Source organism: Taeniopygia guttata, chromosome 29 (genome assembly GCF_048771995.1).
Source record: "Taeniopygia guttata chromosome 29, bTaeGut7.mat, whole genome shotgun sequence".
Taxonomy (NCBI): domain Eukaryota; kingdom Metazoa; phylum Chordata; class Aves; order Passeriformes; family Estrildidae; genus Taeniopygia; species Taeniopygia guttata.
Window position 1 is genome coordinate 5,070,510 of NC_133054.1, and position 16,425 is coordinate 5,086,934.

The window sequence follows — 16,425 nt, forward strand, 5'->3', positions numbered from 1 at the left end:
GGGATGGACACTCAGGGATGGACGGATGGACACACGAGCCCGGCGCTCGGTTGATTTGCCCAAGCAGGAGTTTATTGGCCCGAGCCGGGGACCCGCCGGACACTGGGGACCCGCCGGACCCTGGGGACCCTCTGACCATTGCTGATGGCTGCGGGGGCTGGGACGGCTCTTCCCAGGGGTCTGGGGCCCCCCAGCTCCCAAATCCCCCTTCCCAGGGCTTGCTCCGGGTGGGAACAAGGACCTGGAGGCACCCCCAGAACGCGGCAGGGGGGGAAGCCAAGCTGGAATTGGGGGTCCTGCCAGGGGGTCTCAGGAGTCATCACCCCACCCCGCGGAGGGGTCCAGCTCCAAAGTGGGGGCGTCTCCTGGGGACTCCCCTGCTCCCCCCTGCCCAGGGAGTGCAAACAAAGCTCGTCCTGCTCTTCCTTTGAGGGGCGAGGACATTTCCCCTCTCGGGCCCTTCTCGGCTGCCTCTGGCTCGCCCCAGTCCGGCGGCAGCAGCACCGGGACGTGCTGGGGCTGCGGGGCCCCACCCGTGGCACCTCCTGGCCGGGGTTCGGCGTGTCTGAGCCCACGGGCGCTGTGGGATTTCGGGGCGGGGGTGGGGGGAGCAGAGCACGGCACCCACAGCCCCATCCCCGGCGTTCCCCTTCCCAGGACAAAGACAGAACGGCCCCGGGGGGATCGCACCCCGGCCCGGGCTCGGCGCTCCCGGAGCGCCTCCTCCGTCCTCCCGCGGCTCTCGCCGCCGCTCAGGCGATGTCGTTACCGAACACCTCGAGCAGCAGCGGCGTGAGCTGCATGCTGTGCTCGGGCTGGAAGGACAGGCAGCGGTACTGCCGCGAGTGCTCCTCGTTCAGGCTGCGCAGGTCCGCCAGCTTCTGGATCATCTTGGCGTAGAGCAGGCGGCCGCCGGGCGCGGCGTGCCGGGCGCGGATGTAGCTCTGCAGCACCTCCGAGAGCCGCTCCTGCAGCGCCTCCACCCGCAGCGGCTCCCGCACGCCCGGCCGGTCTGCGGGCAGCGGCGGGGCTCAGCGGGGCCGCTGCTGCTGCGGGGGGCTGGGGGGTTCCCTCCCTTCTGTGGCTTTTGGGGGTTTGGGGGGTTCCCTCCCCTTGGTGGCTTTTTGGGGTTTGGGGGGATTCCCTCCCCTTGGTGGCTTTTTGGGGTCTGGGGGGATTCCCTCCCCTTGGCGGCTTTTGGAGGTCTGGGGGGATTCCCTCCCCTTGGTGGCTTTTGAGGTCTGGGGAGATTCCCTCCCCTTGGTGGCTTTTGGGGGTTTGGGGGGATTCCCTCCCCTTGGTGGCTTTTTGGGGTTTGGGGGGATTCCCTCACTTTCATCCCTTTTTAGGATCTAGGGTGATTCCCTCCCTTTCGTTCCTTTTTAAAATTTCGGGGGAATTCCCTCCCTTTCAGCCCTTTTTAGCATTTGGGTTGATTCTCTTCCCTTTTGTCCCTTTTAAGAGTTTAGGGTGATTCCCTCCCTTTTGTGGCTTTTTGGGTTCTGGGGGGATTCCCTCCCTTTCACCCCTTTTTAGGGCCAGCTGTACTGTGGGGTTTCAGGGTTTGGGGTGGGTTTGTCCCTACCTGGGGACAGGATGCAGATGGCCATGAGCAGCACGTGCTCCTCCTCGTGCAGGTTCAGCTTCTTCAGCCCCACCTGGAATTTCACCAGCGGCTCCAGCAGGTCCATGCTGTGCCCGGCTGCGGAGAGAGCGGACCCTCAGGGGGGTTCTTTCCCTCTGAAAGGGGATTTTTTCCCTCTGAAAGGGGATTTTTTTTCCTTCTGAAAGGGGATTTTTTTCCCTCCTGGAAGGGGATTTTCTTTCCCCTCTGGAAGGGGATTTTTTCAGACGTGTCGGGGTGGCACTGGGGCCATTGAGGAGGTGGCACTGGAGACACTGAAGTGACACTGCAGACCTTGAAGCACCATTGTCACCCCCCCAAACCCCCAAAATCTGGGGCAGGACCCACCCTCATTCTCAGCACACAGCCAGGTGCAGAGAGAAGGCCCAAGAGGGGAGAGTCAGGGGATTTTGGGGTTCGGGGCTGGCACTCCCTTACCTTGGGTGACATCGCTGACCCTGTACTTGAAGTCGCTGCTGCCACAGGTCCAGGACATGTCCTCGAGGGTGAAGGACTCGTTGGAGCGCAGCATGATCACCTCCATGGCGCTGCACTTGAGCAGCACGATCTGGTCCTCCACTGACAGGTCCCTGCAGGAGGATTTGCCCTCGGGATTTGCCCTCAGGAGGATTTGCCCTCGGGATTTGCCCTCGGGGTGCTCAGGAGGGACAGAGGGACACGGGAGGAGCTGCCACCCCCAGGGTGCTCTCCAGGCCCTCAGCCGGGGCTCCCTCCCCAGGAATTCCCGTCCCAGGGTTCTTTCAGGTACATTTCTGCCCCAAATCTCGGAATGAGCAGAACCTGTGGCCCCTCCCCAGGGGCTCTGGGTGTCTCCCTGGTGGAATCCATGTGTGTTTTCCAGGGAATTGGGAATAGAGGAGAACCCCGGGGAGGGGGAGAGAAAGCAGCAGAGCTGGGAAGGGAGCAGAGCTGAGAAGGGCTGGGAAGGGGAAGAGGGAAGAGCAGGAAGGGCAGCACGGGATCCCCGGGAGCAGGAAACGCAGATTTGGGATCCGAGGGCCCACCTGAAGCCTGGGATCATCTTGGCGAAGCCGATCACCTTCTGGATGCTGTAGCTGACCAGGTCGGCCAGGTGCGGGAGCATGGAGAGCTGCGAGAACTCCGCGTTGACCGAGGAGCTCTCGTCCCGCTCCTCGGGCAGCGCCAGCCCCGGGAACGGCGGCGGCTCCGCGGGCTCTGCCAGGGAAACGCTCTGAGGGCGCCCGCCGGGCTTGGCACCAGCGAGCCCCACGGGAGCTGGGAAAGGGCTCTGGAATGCCGCCTTGGGCTGGGGGGCTGCATTTCTGCTCCTGCGACACTGCAGGGGTGGCAGGAGGGAATGTGGGGGCTCCCGAGGCCGGGCAGCCCACGGGGCGTTGGGATTCGGGGCCGGTTTGGGATCTGGTCTGGGAGTGTGGGAGATGTGGGAATCCAGGAATTCCCTCTTGCTGCCCTGGCAGGTCTGGGACCCTGGCAGGGGTCAGGAACCCCCCTGGACAGAGCCCCCAGAGACACTGGCTGTGATCTCTGTCCATGGAAAAGAGTTTTCAATCTTACAGCATGAATTACCAGCTCTGAGTGTTTGATATCAGTAATAATTAAGTGTGGCACGGGTGCAAAAGTAAAATTTTAGGTTTCTAGATAAGGGGCCCAAAGGGGACAAGATGGAGGAATTTGGTGTGCCTTGTCCTTTTTCTCCTCCTTCATGCCCTCCATGTTTCACTGTGGTGTTGGCATTTTTCTGTTGGTTTAGGCTGGGGACACACTGTTCAACGTAGGTGACAGATATTGGCACGTTATTGTAAATCCAGCACAGGTAGTTTCTGGTATTTAATGTTATATTGGCACGTTATTGTAAATCCAGCACAGGTAGTTTCTGGTATTTAATGTTATATTGGCACGTTATTGTAAATCCAGCACAGGTAGTTTGTGGTATTTAATGTTTGTAACATCCTACTGAGGGCAGAGCCCCACACGCTGCCCTGCAGGACAGAGCTGCGGCAGGGCAGCAGAACATGTTAGAGATAAACAGAATAAACAACCTTGAAACCAGCACAGACCAATTATGGCTTCTGCTTTGGCAGCGGGGCTGAATGACAGAGACTTTCTACAATCTCAGAATCATCAATACCCACAGATTCCAACATGGGATGAGGAGGAAGAGGAGGAAGAAGGGCAGGGCAGACCCTCGTACTGGGGTTAATTTGGGTTCTGGCACAACCCTTCCCCAGCCCTGGAATTTGGGATGGTTTGAGGCATCCCCTCCAGCCCAAGCAGAGTCCTGGGGCCCCTCCCTGGTTCCCAATCCCAGTTTGGGGCCAGAAGGAATTGGGGCACACCTGGGAATGTGCTGAAGGCCTCAGAGCTGAAGAGATCCGAGGAATCCTCCGAGGACAGGTCCTGGGTGAGGAGGGATGAGGATTTTGTGGCCCCTCTGCTGCTGGGGTGGCTCCTCACAGGGGGCTGGCGGAGAAAACAGAGAAAACTCCTTGAGGAATGGGGCAGGCAGAGGGGTTTGTGGATTTTACAGGAAGAATTTGAGAGATAAAAGAGATTTTTGGGGCCAGTACCCGAAATTTGGTGAAGTCAGCATAGGTGGGGTCGTAGGTTTTGCGATGGGCCTCGAGCAGGATGTCGATGACTTTCTGCTGCTCCTCCGAGAGTTTGGGTTTGAGGCTTTCCCTCAGGGCTTCCTCCTCCTTCCTCTTCAGGATCATCTCCCTCTTCCTCTGCACCTCCTCGTCCGTCAGGATGACTGGGAAAGAAAAAGGGGCGGAATTAGGGATTGGAATGACCCCTGGACGCTGCACCCAGCCCCTGCAAAATCGCCTTTGCCACCTGAAAATCGCTTTTTCCCCCTGCAGCACCTCAGCCCTGGTTTCCTGCTGTGCCCAGGAGGTTTCTGGTGCTTTGGGGGCACTGAGGCCGTGCCAGCCGTGCCCGCTCTGCTCCCTCGCTGTTTGCTTGGCACTCCCAAATCCCCAAACCCTCGGGGCTGCTGGGTTCACCCGCTCCTCTCGGCTCCCAGCTGCCACCAGGGGTGTCCAGCGCTGCTCCGGGGCAGCTTTAATCTGATTTTTAAGGTCAAGGCACAGCCAAACCTCCCCCGCCCTCGGGGTTGGGGATTTATGGCTTTTATTGGGGTGGCGGCGCCCGGCAGCGGCCAAAGGTTGGGCTCCACGCGAGGCTGGGCCTGTTTGTTTAGGGAAAAGGAGCAGCCGGGGGCAATTTGGGCTCAAATCTTCACTTTTTTATCAACCACTGCGAGCCCTGAGCGGCCTCAGAGGGGCTGGGAGGGAGCAAAGCTGCGGGAATCTCTGGGTGGGACAGAGCCCCCTCGGAGCAGGAATTCCCTTCCCTCAGCCCCTTTTCCAGCGCTGGACACCCCCGGGAGCTGCTCCTGAATTCCCGGGTAATTCCTGGGTGCAGGGACCCAGTCCTGGGGGAGTCAGGGTGGAATTCAGGGCGGGAGGAGCTCCAGGCAAGGAGGGCCAAGGGCGATTTTCCGTTCTCCATTTTCCATTCTCCATTATTTTCCATTCTCCGGCCTTGCACAACCTCCCAGGGGCCGAAAGGTCGCTCCCACCTCCACCTGCCTGGGGAGGAAAATCAGGATTTTGCCACTTCCCCACCCTTGTTTTTAATACAAAAACATCGGGTGCACACGGGCACCGCCTGCTCTGGGTCGCCCATCCCTGGTGCTGCACGAGGAGCTGTTAAAAAATCAGTGGAAAAGGGTTTTTTTAAGGGTTCTTAGGGGAGGATCCAAGGGAGCCCCAACATCCCTGAGGGATGGACGCCCAGGCAGCTGGAAAAAGGCAGGGAAGGGGTAATTCCACTTTTTCTGGCCAGATTTCCCAGGCAGCGAGGAGGGAACAGTCCTGGCCGAGACCTGCGCTCCCCAGAGCCACCCCAGGAGGGACAACAGAGAATTCCCAAACCCCCAGGGCCTGCAGGGCCTTTTCTCTGCCCTGTTTGTCCCCAGAAAACCACAAATATTTGCCCGAGCCAGCTGGAAACGCCACGTGGTGACCTGGGCTGGCGGCGCCTGGGAGGGTTGGGGGTGACAGGAGCCCTGGGCTGGCCAAACCCAACCCCAAACCGGGGCTGGCAGCAGGGGGGACCCTAAAACCCCAAATTCCACAGGTGGGGAAGGGTCTGCCTGGCTCAGAGCCCGAATTCACCCCGGCACGAGGGTCTGCCCTGCTCCTCTTCCTCTTCTTCCTCCCATCCCACACTCCCAGCCCTGAATCCCAATGCCCTGTGGAAAACAAGGCCTCAAAAACCTTCCTGATTCCCTCCTTCCACCTAAAAATAACCCCAACCCTTCGTCCTCCCTCGTTTTTCAGCGGCAAAGTCCATTTTTAGCTATTTTTAGCCTGTCTGGGTCAGTTTTGGTTAATGCAGCAGGATTTGCTAACGGGGCTGTTTATACGTTAACTCCTCTGGGGAAAACTTGGAGAAAACCTGGAGAAAAGCCTCTGGAATTACTGCCCAGGAACTTGCCAGCCCTTCCTAGGTAATTAATTGGTAATAAATTAAAGCACTTCCTTCATTAGGGGCTCCTCAAAAACCAGGGACAGCTCCCCAAAATCTGGGGACAGCCAGCGTGGGGTGTGGCCTTTTCCTCCCTCAACCTGCCAATCCCAAAGAATAAAATCCAGGGATTCCCATCAGGATCATTGAAGATGCAAGTATTTTTTTTTCCCCAGCAAACACTCCAAATTCTGATTTTCTGGAGGCCCTGGGCTGACATCAGGCTCTGTTTGTGCCCTGTTTAGCACATCAAGAAAAGAGCTCTGCTTCCATATCCTAAATTCCAAATTTCCAGCTCCGTGGACACCCTGGCCACAATCTCCCAGCAGAAAATGTTTGGTTGGAGCTCTCCAGGAGCACCCAGCTCCTCCCCAGCACCTCAAACACGTTTTATTTTTAAAAGCCACTTATCTCTAAATACACCCGGAGAAAACAAACATTTGGGCCACATTTGTGTGTTTGGACTGGGCTTAAAAACCGCTTTAATTCCCTCTGCTGTTGACTTAAGTCCCTGCTTTATCCCCCATGGAAAAAAGGGTCAGGAAAAAAAAAAAACCCAGGGGGAGAAGAGGAAAACCAAACCCGGCTCTGTGGGGATGGGGAAGCTCATCCAGCTCTCCCCATGGAGCGTGGAAAATGCTGGAAAAGAGGATTTTCAGAGCCATTGGGAGACACGGAGCTGATTTTCTTCAAAACAAAAAACAAAACAAAACAAAACAAAAAACCAAAAAAAAAAAACCCAAACAAACAAACAAAACCCAAAAAACCCCCGTAAAACTCAAAAAAACCCCCAAAAAACAAACAAACAAACAAAAAAAACAAACAAAAAAACCCCAAAAAAACCAGGAGAATCCATGAGAATACAAGTTCTGGGTGGGATGGAATCATTAATCCAGCTCCTCTCAATCATTACCCACTGCTTCCTCTGCCCTTTGCATCCCCCGGAGGGGCACCCCTGGCCCCAGGAGGTGGCAGGGACAGGGACGGGGACACTGCCCTGGGGAGGTGGCAGGGACGGGGACATGGGCACGGGAAGGTGGCAGGGACAGGGACACAGGGAGGTGGCAGGGATGGGGACATGCGGAGGTGGCACAGACAGGGACAGGGACACAGGGAGGTGGCACGGACAGGGATGGGAACACAGGGAGGTGGCAGGGACGGGGATGGGGACACAGGGAGGTGGCAGGGACAGGGACACTGCCCTGGGGAGGTGGCAGGGACGGGGACACGGGCACGGGGAGGTGGCAGGGACGGGGACACAGGGAGGTGGCACGGACAAGGACACGGCCCTGGGGAGGTGGCAGGGATGGGGACACGGCCCCGGGGAGGTGACAGGGACGGGGACATGGCCCCGGGGAGGTGACAGGGACACGGCCCCAGGAGTGTCCCCAGCAGCTGGACACTCACACTCCTTCATCATGCCGATGTCCAGGCAGCGCTTGAGCCGGCAGGCCTGGCAGTGCCGCCGGTTGTCCTTGGTGATGTGGCAGTCCCCGCTGAAGGGACAGGTGAACATGGCCTTCCTCTTCATGCTCCTCCTGGAAGAGGGACAAAACCCTTTTTTGGGCTCAATTCCCACTGTTTTGGCTGGTTGGGAGCTCTGGGCGCTGCTGGAAAAGGAAAATTTCCCACAGGGAAACATCCCAGGGGTTCAGCCACAGGTTTATCCTGAAATGCTTCGGGGGAAGTGACCTTGAACCCAGCTTGGTTAAACCAGGCTGCTCTGAGCCCAGCCCAGCCCAGCCTGCTGGCTTTGAGAAGGGTTTTGGGTCTAAAAAGGGATTTTTAAGGGTGGAAGCATTGCAGGATTGCAAAGAACCCCCCCGGCAGCAAAATAAAGCCGAGCTGGGGCCGTGTGGTTTAAACCCAGCTGCCCTAAGCCTGGCTTTGCTGGCAGAACTGGCCCGAGCACATTTTGGGTGTGCAGGGAGAGGAATTCTCCCTGCAGGACACGGAGAAAGGAGCCCGAAAATGACAACCCTGAGCTGCAGCGAAACCAAAACCACAGCGCGGCCCGGGCGGAATGGGAACGTGGAGCCACCGGGAGAAAGAGCCAAAATCATCCAGGGAAAAGGGTCAGAGCCAAAATCACCCAGGGAAAAGGGTCAGGGCCTGCCAGGACAAAGGGTCAGGGCCAAAATCACCCAGGGAAAAGGGTCAGGGCCTGCCAGGACAAAGGGTCAGAGCCAAAATCACACAGGGAAAAGGGTCAGGGCCAAAATCATCCAGGGAAAAGGGTCAGGGCCTGCCAGGACAAAGGGTCAAAGCCAAAATCTTCCTGGGACAAAGGGTCAGAGCCAAAATCATCCAGGGAAAAGGGTCAGGGCCTGCCAGGACAAAGGGTCAAAGCCAAAATCTTCCTGGGACAAAGGGTCAGAGCCAAAATCATCCAGGGAAAAGGGTCAGGGCCTGCCAGGACAAAGGGTCAGAGCCAAAATCACCCAGGGAAAAGGGTCAGGGCCTGCCAGGACAAAAGGTCAGAGCCAAAATCTTCCAAGGAATAATGGCCAGAGCCAGAAATTCCAAGGAAAAAGGGTCAGAACCTTCCAGGACAAAAGGTCAGAGCCAAAATCTTCCTGGGATAAAGGGTCAGAGCCAAAATATTCCAAAGGGGCAAGGCCAGAAACTTCCAAGGAAAAATGATCAGAGTCTTGCCAGCACAAAGGGTCTGAGCCAGAATTTCCCAGGAAAAAGGTGGTAAATGGGATATTGGGAAGAAATTCCTCCCTGTGAGGCCATGGAATAGAATTCCCAGAAAAGCTGTGGCTGCACCATCCCTGGAGGCACCCAAGGCAAATACTCAGATAAAAAATGGGTAAAAAAAAAAATTAAATAGGGGTAAAATAGGGGTTAAAATGTCAAATATGGGTAATAAAATAAAATATTTAGTAAAATATTTAAAAACAGGTAAAAGAATCAAAATCTGGGTAAAAATCTTCAAGATTTCCTCTGGCTGCAGCCCCAGGAATGAAAAGCTGCTTTTAGAAAGGGAGATGTAAACAAAGTGGCTGCACTCTGCCTTTTCCTGCTGGGAATTTGGGATTTTGGGGAATTCATCCCAGAAAAATGGATGGCAGGGCCCTGTTTTATCCCATTCCTCCAAAACCTCTGGAGTTTTGCTGTTCCCAATGGGGAAACACAATCCCAGCACTCGGAATTCAGCCCTGGACACCCCAAAATTCCCAATTCTGGTGCACAAAAAGCTTCTTTTTTCCACAAAAACCCCAAGGAAAGGCCGGGAATGCACAAACAACAAGGCCTTGGAGCGGGGAAAAACATTCTCAGGGCTCAGGACAGGCCAAAATTCCAGGTTTGGAATGAAAATTGCAGCCTGGGTGGCTCCGGAGGCTCCCCGGGTGACACGGGAGCCGGGCTGGGCTGGAATTCCATGGAAACCTTCCCCAGCCACCCATTCCCAGGCGGATTTGGGATCCCAGGGGCTAAAAATAGATAATTCCAAGGCTCATTCCCTGCCTGGGATGAGGGATTTGTGTGCTGGGAGCCGGGGAGGGCTCCAGGGGCGGGTGGGGATGGGGGAATGATTCCAAGGGTGACACAGGATTCCCAGAGGGAACAGCAGAATTCCCTGGAAATATCAGATTTTGGGAAAAGCTGCTCCAGGAGATCCCCTACCCTTCCTCATCCCTCAATCCCAGAGATTTTTGTAGATTTTAGTGCTTTTTGACTTGGGGGAAAAACCCCAATTTGTGACCCATGGAGAGCTTTCCCACACTCCCCCTTTTTCCTGGAGCACTGCAAGGCTCCCAGATCCATTAAAAATCCTGGAAAAATGGGGGGGAAAAACCATCCCACCAAAAAACAACAAAACAAAACAAAACAAATCCATTAATTCCCCCTTTTAAACCACGGGAACGCGGCACCGCCCGGAATTCCGGGCCGGTTTCAGGATCCCGTTGGTTTCCCACTGGGATTCCCGTGTTTATTTTGGTTTTTTGGGGGTTTTTTGGGATGGGGCATTCCCGGAGGTGCCGGCACACCTGAAGAAGCCCTTGCAGCCCTCGCAGGTCATGGCGTTGAAGTGGAAGCCGGTGGCCCGGTCCCCGCAGACCCCGCAGATCCTGGGGACGTTCCGCTCGGGATCCCCGGCGGGATCGGCCACAGAGGTGCTGGAAGCGCCCGGATCCATGGCTGGGAGAGGGAAAAACCGGGATTTGTCACCAAAGATTCTGACTTTTCTTTTAATTCCACCTGATCTGGGGCCAAATCAGCTTTTAGTCCTAAAATTATCCCTAAAATTCAGGATTTTCCCCTTTGATTCCTCCTGATTTGGACAAGGAATTTTTATTCCCGTTGGCTCCGGGCATTAAAACCACACAAAAATTCCAATTTTTGGGATTCTGGAGTGCTGGGAGAGCTCTGGGATTGGGAGAGGCTCAATTAAGGCCTCGCTAATGAGGCAAAACAACCCCAAGGCTCCTTAAAAATTCCCGGTGCCTCTGGAATATTTTCCTTTAAAAAAGGAGAAATAAAACTGCTTTTTTCCCATTCCAACCCACCTATTCCCAAATTCCAGCTGTGCCTTTAAATCCATTAAATCCCATTAAACTCCCAATGGAATGATTCCCTCTGCTTTGGGGCTGTTTTCCAGGGATTGCTGAGGGGGATTTTGGGGTTTTCCCTGGAATTCCCTCAGACAGCATTCCCAGCTCTCCTCTCCCACCGTTCCCAGCCAAGGGCTGGATTTTCACCTTCATTCCTTCAATTCCTTTGGAATTTTGGGGTTTTTTTGGATTTTCCCAGCCGGGCCTCGGGGCTGGAGGATCCCTTCCCATGTTTGCTGAAGATCCCATGGAATTGTGTCCCCAAACCCCCCAGGAGCTGCTGCACTGGGACATTCCAGATAAAGGAAAATCCATGGAAAACCAGGAGAGGGAAGGGGTGAAAGTTTCCCAACGGAATCAGAGCAAAGAGCAGGGACAGATCCAACGCCCTGGGAATTCCAGCTGGGAAAAACGAGCCTGGCAACCCCAGAGCTCCCAGCCCAGGAGGGAACTCTGGGATGAGCCATTTGGAATCCACAGATCCCGCTTTTCTCTCTGTCCCGTAAAAAATCGGGAATATTCCGGGTTAAACCCTCGGATTGCCATTCCCTGGGTTCCAAACACATCCCACTGCTCCTTCTAAATGGGAAAATTCAACTGAGCTGAGATTTTCCTGGGATTTCCCCCCCCAAAAAAAACCCCTCCAGCACCTCTGAGGTCATTCCATGGAGAAGCTTTCCCCCTTTTCCAAGGAAAAACTCAAAGAAATCCAGGAATGGGAATTTTTCCCCACAGAATCTTCCCTGGTGTCCCCTGAACCCTTCCTGGATTTCCTCCTGCTGCCCCAAGTCTTTCCCTTTGCTCCTTTATTTCCTAATCCCTAATTCTATCCCAAACAAAATCCAGGGAAGGCCGGCAGGCAGAAGCTGCCCCTGCTTGTGGGAAATTCCAGAACTCCTCCGGAGCTTCTCCCTGGATTTCGAAATATTCCCAAACAGGTTCGTGCTCCGTCACCCTCCGCAGAGAGAAAACCACGCCGGGAAAACGCAATTCCCAGGAATTTTCAACAGGGATTAGGGTTTTTTTACCATCTCCAGCCTCCCTTGGGGCTTTTTTTGCTGCAGAGGGAGGAAAATTCCAGTCAAATGCTCCCAAAATCTGCCCCAAAAGCAGAGACTGGGAGAGGAAAGGGAATTTTGGGTGGGTCCCAGCCCCCTGTGCTGCTCAGAGACCCCACAAAGGTGTCCCGACACCAGACCAGGTGATGGGGAGGGTGACAAGGACGGGCTGGATCCCAAATCCTGGTTTTGCACACCCGTCTGGGCAAGCCAGGAGGAAAATTCCAACTGATCCCAGCACGTGACGGGGCCTGGCCCTGCCCTGCTCCTTCCCTGGCAATTCTCCTGCTGCTGGAGCTGCTCAGAAATTGAGGGAATTTCTGATTTCCCCTTCCCGGGAGGAGCTGCAGCATTCCCAGTCCAGCTGGAGCAGGAATTGCTCTTCCCAGCTGTTCCTGGGCTGCAAAAACACCCAAAAATGACTTTTTTTTTTTTTTTTTTTTTTTTGTGTGTGCGAGCAAAGCCCTGCCCTGGACCTGCTCCCCCTCCTCCAAAGATCCCAAATCCCCCTGGGATTCAGGAATCAGATCCCTCCTCACCCTTTTCCATGGGCACAACCATTCCCAGACATTTTGTGCCCAGCCTCCCTGGTTGGAAACGCCACCCTGGGAGCAGCAGGAAGAGAATTTCTGAGGAATGAAACGGCCCCAAAATCCCAATTTTTGCATCCTGTCCCAGGGGGGAGCAGGGTGGGACGGGGACCACCCTGGGCAGCAGCAGGACACAGATCCAGGGTTTTCCCATGGAATTCTTGGAGCGTCCCAGCCCCTCAGGAAGGGATTGCAGAGCCCAGGACTCCCTCAGGCACAGGAATTGCACCAGATGCCAGGAGGAAATGGGAAAAGACCACAAAATTCCAGAAAAACTGCACTGGGAAGGGCTCTCCCTATAGAAAAATTCCCAGAGCAGAGGTGGGAGGGCAGCACCAGCAGCACACTGTGGAATAAAATCCCTTTTTTGTGCTGGAAACAGCCCTGGGAAGGTGTGGAGCCACACAAGTGATTCCCAGCTGCGGCAATTCCCAGGAAATCTGGGATTTGCTGTCCCCTCCCGGGGCCACCCAGGTGAGCCCAAGCACAGGGGACACGTCCTGGTCGAAAAACAGAGCTGGGCCTGGTCAGGCTGCCGAGCAGGGGATTTATGGAGATATTCCAGGGATATTTGGGAGGAGAAATCGATTTTTGGGAGATCTCTGGGGCAGCAGGGAGCCCAAATCCCCATCCCTTCCCTGGGATGTGCCTGGAGGAAAAAGGAATTTCACAGCATTGGAGCTGGAAAAGGAGCCTCCAGAGGCCTCAGATCCCTGTCCATTCCTTTCCCTGGGATAGCCCCTCTGGAAAAGGGAATTCTCATTCCCCAGAACCTCGACTTGCCCAAGGAGGGAGGAGGAGGAGGAGTGGGAATGATGCAGCAGCCGGAGCTGTTGCAGCCTGGAATTGGGAAATTGGAGCAGCAGCCACGCCTGGGGCATGGAGAAGGTGGGAAAACCCTCAGGAAGCGGCTCAAGCTTTTCCAGAGAATAATTAGGAAGGCTCCATGTGCCAAAAAAATCCCCTTTTTGCACCCAGTTTGGCTCTGGGGAGCAGGAACACGCTCAGGAGCGGCTCCAGGAAAGGAAAATCCCTCCCCAGGAGGAGCCGGAGCAGCTCCTGGGAATGAGGAAACACCTTTGGATGCCGGGATGAAAATTCCAGGTGTTGTTTTCCACCCTTTTCCGTTTATTAGTGGTGGGGGGGAGAAAAAGGGCGAGGGTTGAGCTGATAAGGGCCGAGATAAGAGAAACGGGCCCGAGGAGGAGCTGAGTCAGCAGCGCCGGGGGTGGCACCGGTGACATCCTGGCAGTGCCACCCTCGGCGGGTTTTTGTTCCATTCATACTGTGGTTTAATCTTAATTTCCCTGGATTTTTGCTCCCCTTGCTTTCCTCGCATTTTCCCTGGATTTTTGCTCCTCTCGCCCCTCGCTTTCCCCATAATTTCCCTGAATTTATTTATTTTAATTCCCAGAACCGTTTCCATTCCCATTCCTCTCCTTTTTAGGCTCCTACTTCCATCCCAGCCCACCTCCAATGGGGATTTTCCCCCTCCCAATCCCTGACAATTCCAGAATTTCCCTCAGGGAGCTCAGGCCAGGCTGGCTCTGCTTTGGCCTGGCCTCAAGAAGTTAAAAATTATTCTCTGGAGCAGGATTAGCCATTAAATGGGGGGAAATCTCCCTGGATTTTCCATTTATTCCTCCCTAAACACAGCAGGATTCAGGGAAACAAACCTCAGCCACGACCCCAGGCGCGTTTTTATCTGGGAAAAATCTGATTTTTGGGATTTTTGTTATTTCTAGGACATCTCAGTCCTGATCTGGTCACACCCTGGAGATCTGGGGCAGACATCTCTTCATCATCCTCATCATCATCTGCATCATCATATCCCAGACTTTCCTTGCTCCGGGACTCCAGAGGGAACCCAATCTCACCCTGGCATTTCCCCCCTTTATTTCACCCCATTTCCACCAGGTCCAGCCCAGCACTGGGGCTTTTTAAACTTTATTTAATTTATTCACGCCACTTTTGCTCCCTTTGGTTTCCCCATATTTCCCTGGATTTCTCTCCACTCACCCTTGGGATTAATCTTAATTTCTCCGGATTTTTTCCCCCTCTTTACAGCCCAATTTCCCTGGATTTAATCTTAATATCCTGCGATTCTTGCAGCCCTTGATTTCCCCATCACTTCCCTGGATTTTTCCTCCCTTTTGGCCGGCTTTAAACCCCAATTTCCCCCGGATTTTTGCTCCGCTCACACCTCGCTTTGCCCATTATCTCCCCGGATTTTTGCTCCCTTTGGTTTTTCCGGATTTCTCCCGTTCCCGCCCGGTTTTAGCCGCAATTTCCCGGGATTTTCGCGTCCCGCCGCGGCCGCGGCTCCTGCCCCGGGCCGGAGGAAGATGAGTCACGGGCGGTCCGGGGGAGGAGGAGACGCCGCAAAAAAACCTCACTTCTCCCGAAAACCTTTTTCCGAGAAAAACACTAAACTTTTCTCAAAGCTCAGCTTTGAAAAGGAGACGAAGGAGCGGCTCAAGCGCCTCTGCCAACCCCCAAATCTCTTTTGGGGTGCGCAGCGGAGGGTCCCTCAATTCCTGCTGGATAAAATCCCCCCGTACCTTGATTTTCCTGGGGCAGGAACGGCTCGGGATCCTCCGAAATACGGGAAGGCGCTGAGGAATTAAGAAATAGGGCGATTAGTGCCGCGCCGAGGGGCTCAGCCCCCCAAAAAAACCCCAAAAAACCCGAATTGGGACCTTGAACGTGGGTTTAAATGGGGCGCTCAAGCACGAGAGCAGCCAGAAACCCCAAAATCACCTTACAGGAAACCCCAAAATCACCTTACAGGAAACCCTGAAGTCACATCAGCACCCCCGGGGATTTCCCAGCCCCGAAGGGTCCCCAAAGAGGGGGAGCCCCGGGGGGGAAAGCGGAGCCGTTCCGGGATACCGGGACGCCCCGGAACACCCCAAACCCGGATTTTTGGGGTGCTCGGGGCCGGGACTGGAGAGCCTCGGAGCCCCCTAAAAGCAGGAGGCACCCCCAGCCCTAAGGGGCTCCTCATTGTGGGGGGCACGGGGAGTCTCACGGGGGACCCCCGACCCCTCCCGGGGCACCGGGAGCCCCGAGAGCGCCAACCAGGAAGCACCGGGAGCCTCAGCGCCCGGCCCGGGGGCTCCTGCCGGCGGGGACACCGGCAGGACCGGGAGCAGCCCGTGCTGGGCAGTGCCCCCGAACCCCCGAACCCCCGGAACCCCAACCCCGGAGCCTCCGCCGACAGCCGCCCCCGGTTCGCCCGCAGCGGCCGCCCCCGAGTCCCGCGGAGCGCCGGAGGGAGTCACGGCAGGGGCGGCGGGCGCTGAGAAGGGCCGGGCTTGGCCGGACCCGGTGCTCTCTGTCCGGTACATGAGCCCCGGTACCGGTGCCCCCTGTCCCGGTATCTGAGCCCCGGTCCCGGTGCCCCCTGTCCCGGTGTCCGCGGTCCCGGTACTCGAGTCTCGGTATCCCCTGGCCGGTACCTAAACCCCAGCTCCGGTGTGTCCGGTCCCGGTACCTGAGCCCCGACCCCGCTGTCCCGAACCCCGGTGGCCCCAGACCCGGTGTCCCGAGCCCCGGTACCCCCTGCCCGGTGTCCCGAGCCCCGGTGTCGGTACCTGAGCCCCGACCCCGGTGTCCCGAGCCCCGGTACCCCCTGCCCGGTGTCCCGAGCCCCGGTGTCCCGAGCCCCGGTGTCGGTACCTGGGCCCGGACCCCGCTGTCCCGAGCCCCGGTACCCCCTGCCCGGTGTCCCGAGCCCCGGTGCCGGTACCTGGGCCCGACCCCGCCGCCGCCCCCGCCCCGCCCGCCGCCGCCTTTTGACGGGAACCGGCGGCCCGGCCCCGCCCCGCCAATGCCTGCGCGGCACCGCGCGGCCCCGCCCACTTTTACCATATAAGGGCAGAGAAGGGCGGGGCCACGGCGGAGGGGGCGTGGCGAGGCATTGCACGTGGCCCCGGTAGCGCGGGGGCTTCCCCGGAGGGGCCGCTCGGGGTCCCGGACCCTGCTGACCACCCGGTGCCCACCCGGCTTCCCGCTGACCACCCGGCTTCCCCTTGACCACCCGGGTTCCCGTT

The 16,425-nt window shown here is 56.6% G+C and overlaps 1 protein-coding gene across 2 annotated transcripts; it reads right to left on the minus strand.

Moving 5' to 3' along the window:
• Nucleotides 1-50: 50 nt before the first annotated feature.
• Nucleotides 51-16,145, minus strand: VDR (vitamin D receptor). 2 transcript variants are annotated; one of them, XM_030259459.4, is made up of 10 exons: nt 16,122-16,145; nt 14,932-14,985; nt 10,159-10,309; nt 7,568-7,698; nt 4,195-4,379; nt 3,964-4,087; nt 2,650-2,821; nt 2,063-2,214; nt 1,586-1,702; nt 51-1,012 (listed from the first exon to the last, which is right to left on the minus strand). In XM_030259459.4, the coding sequence occupies exons 3-10, from the start codon at nt 10,305-10,307 to the stop codon at nt 753-755; spliced, it is 1,290 nt and encodes a 429-aa protein (XP_030115319.2). In that variant the 5' UTR covers nt 10,308-10,309; nt 14,932-14,985; nt 16,122-16,145; the 3' UTR covers nt 51-752. The 2 variants fall into 2 exon arrangements, with proteins under 2 accessions (XP_030115319.2, XP_072775765.1); XM_072919664.1 differs by lacking the exon at nt 16,122-16,145 and adding an exon at nt 15,967-16,013.
• Between the last annotated feature and the right edge of the window lie 280 nt (nt 16,146-16,425).

What these genes read in the sequence shown, in the direction of transcription:
- VDR (XM_030259459.4), bottom strand. Translation starts at nt 10,307, where the DNA reads ATGGATCCGGGCGCTTCCAGCACCTCTGTGGCCGATCCCGCCGGGGAT. An exon ending in CATCGGCATGATGAAGGAGT is followed by an intron (nt 4,380 to 7,567) that starts GTGAGTGTCCAG and finishes TTTCTTTCCCAG; the next exon opens with TCATCCTGACGGACGAGGAG. An exon ending in AAGATGATCCCAGGCTTCAG is followed by an intron (nt 2,215 to 2,649) that starts GTGGGCCCTCGG and finishes ATCCTCCTGCAG; the next exon opens with GGACCTGTCAGTGGAGGACC.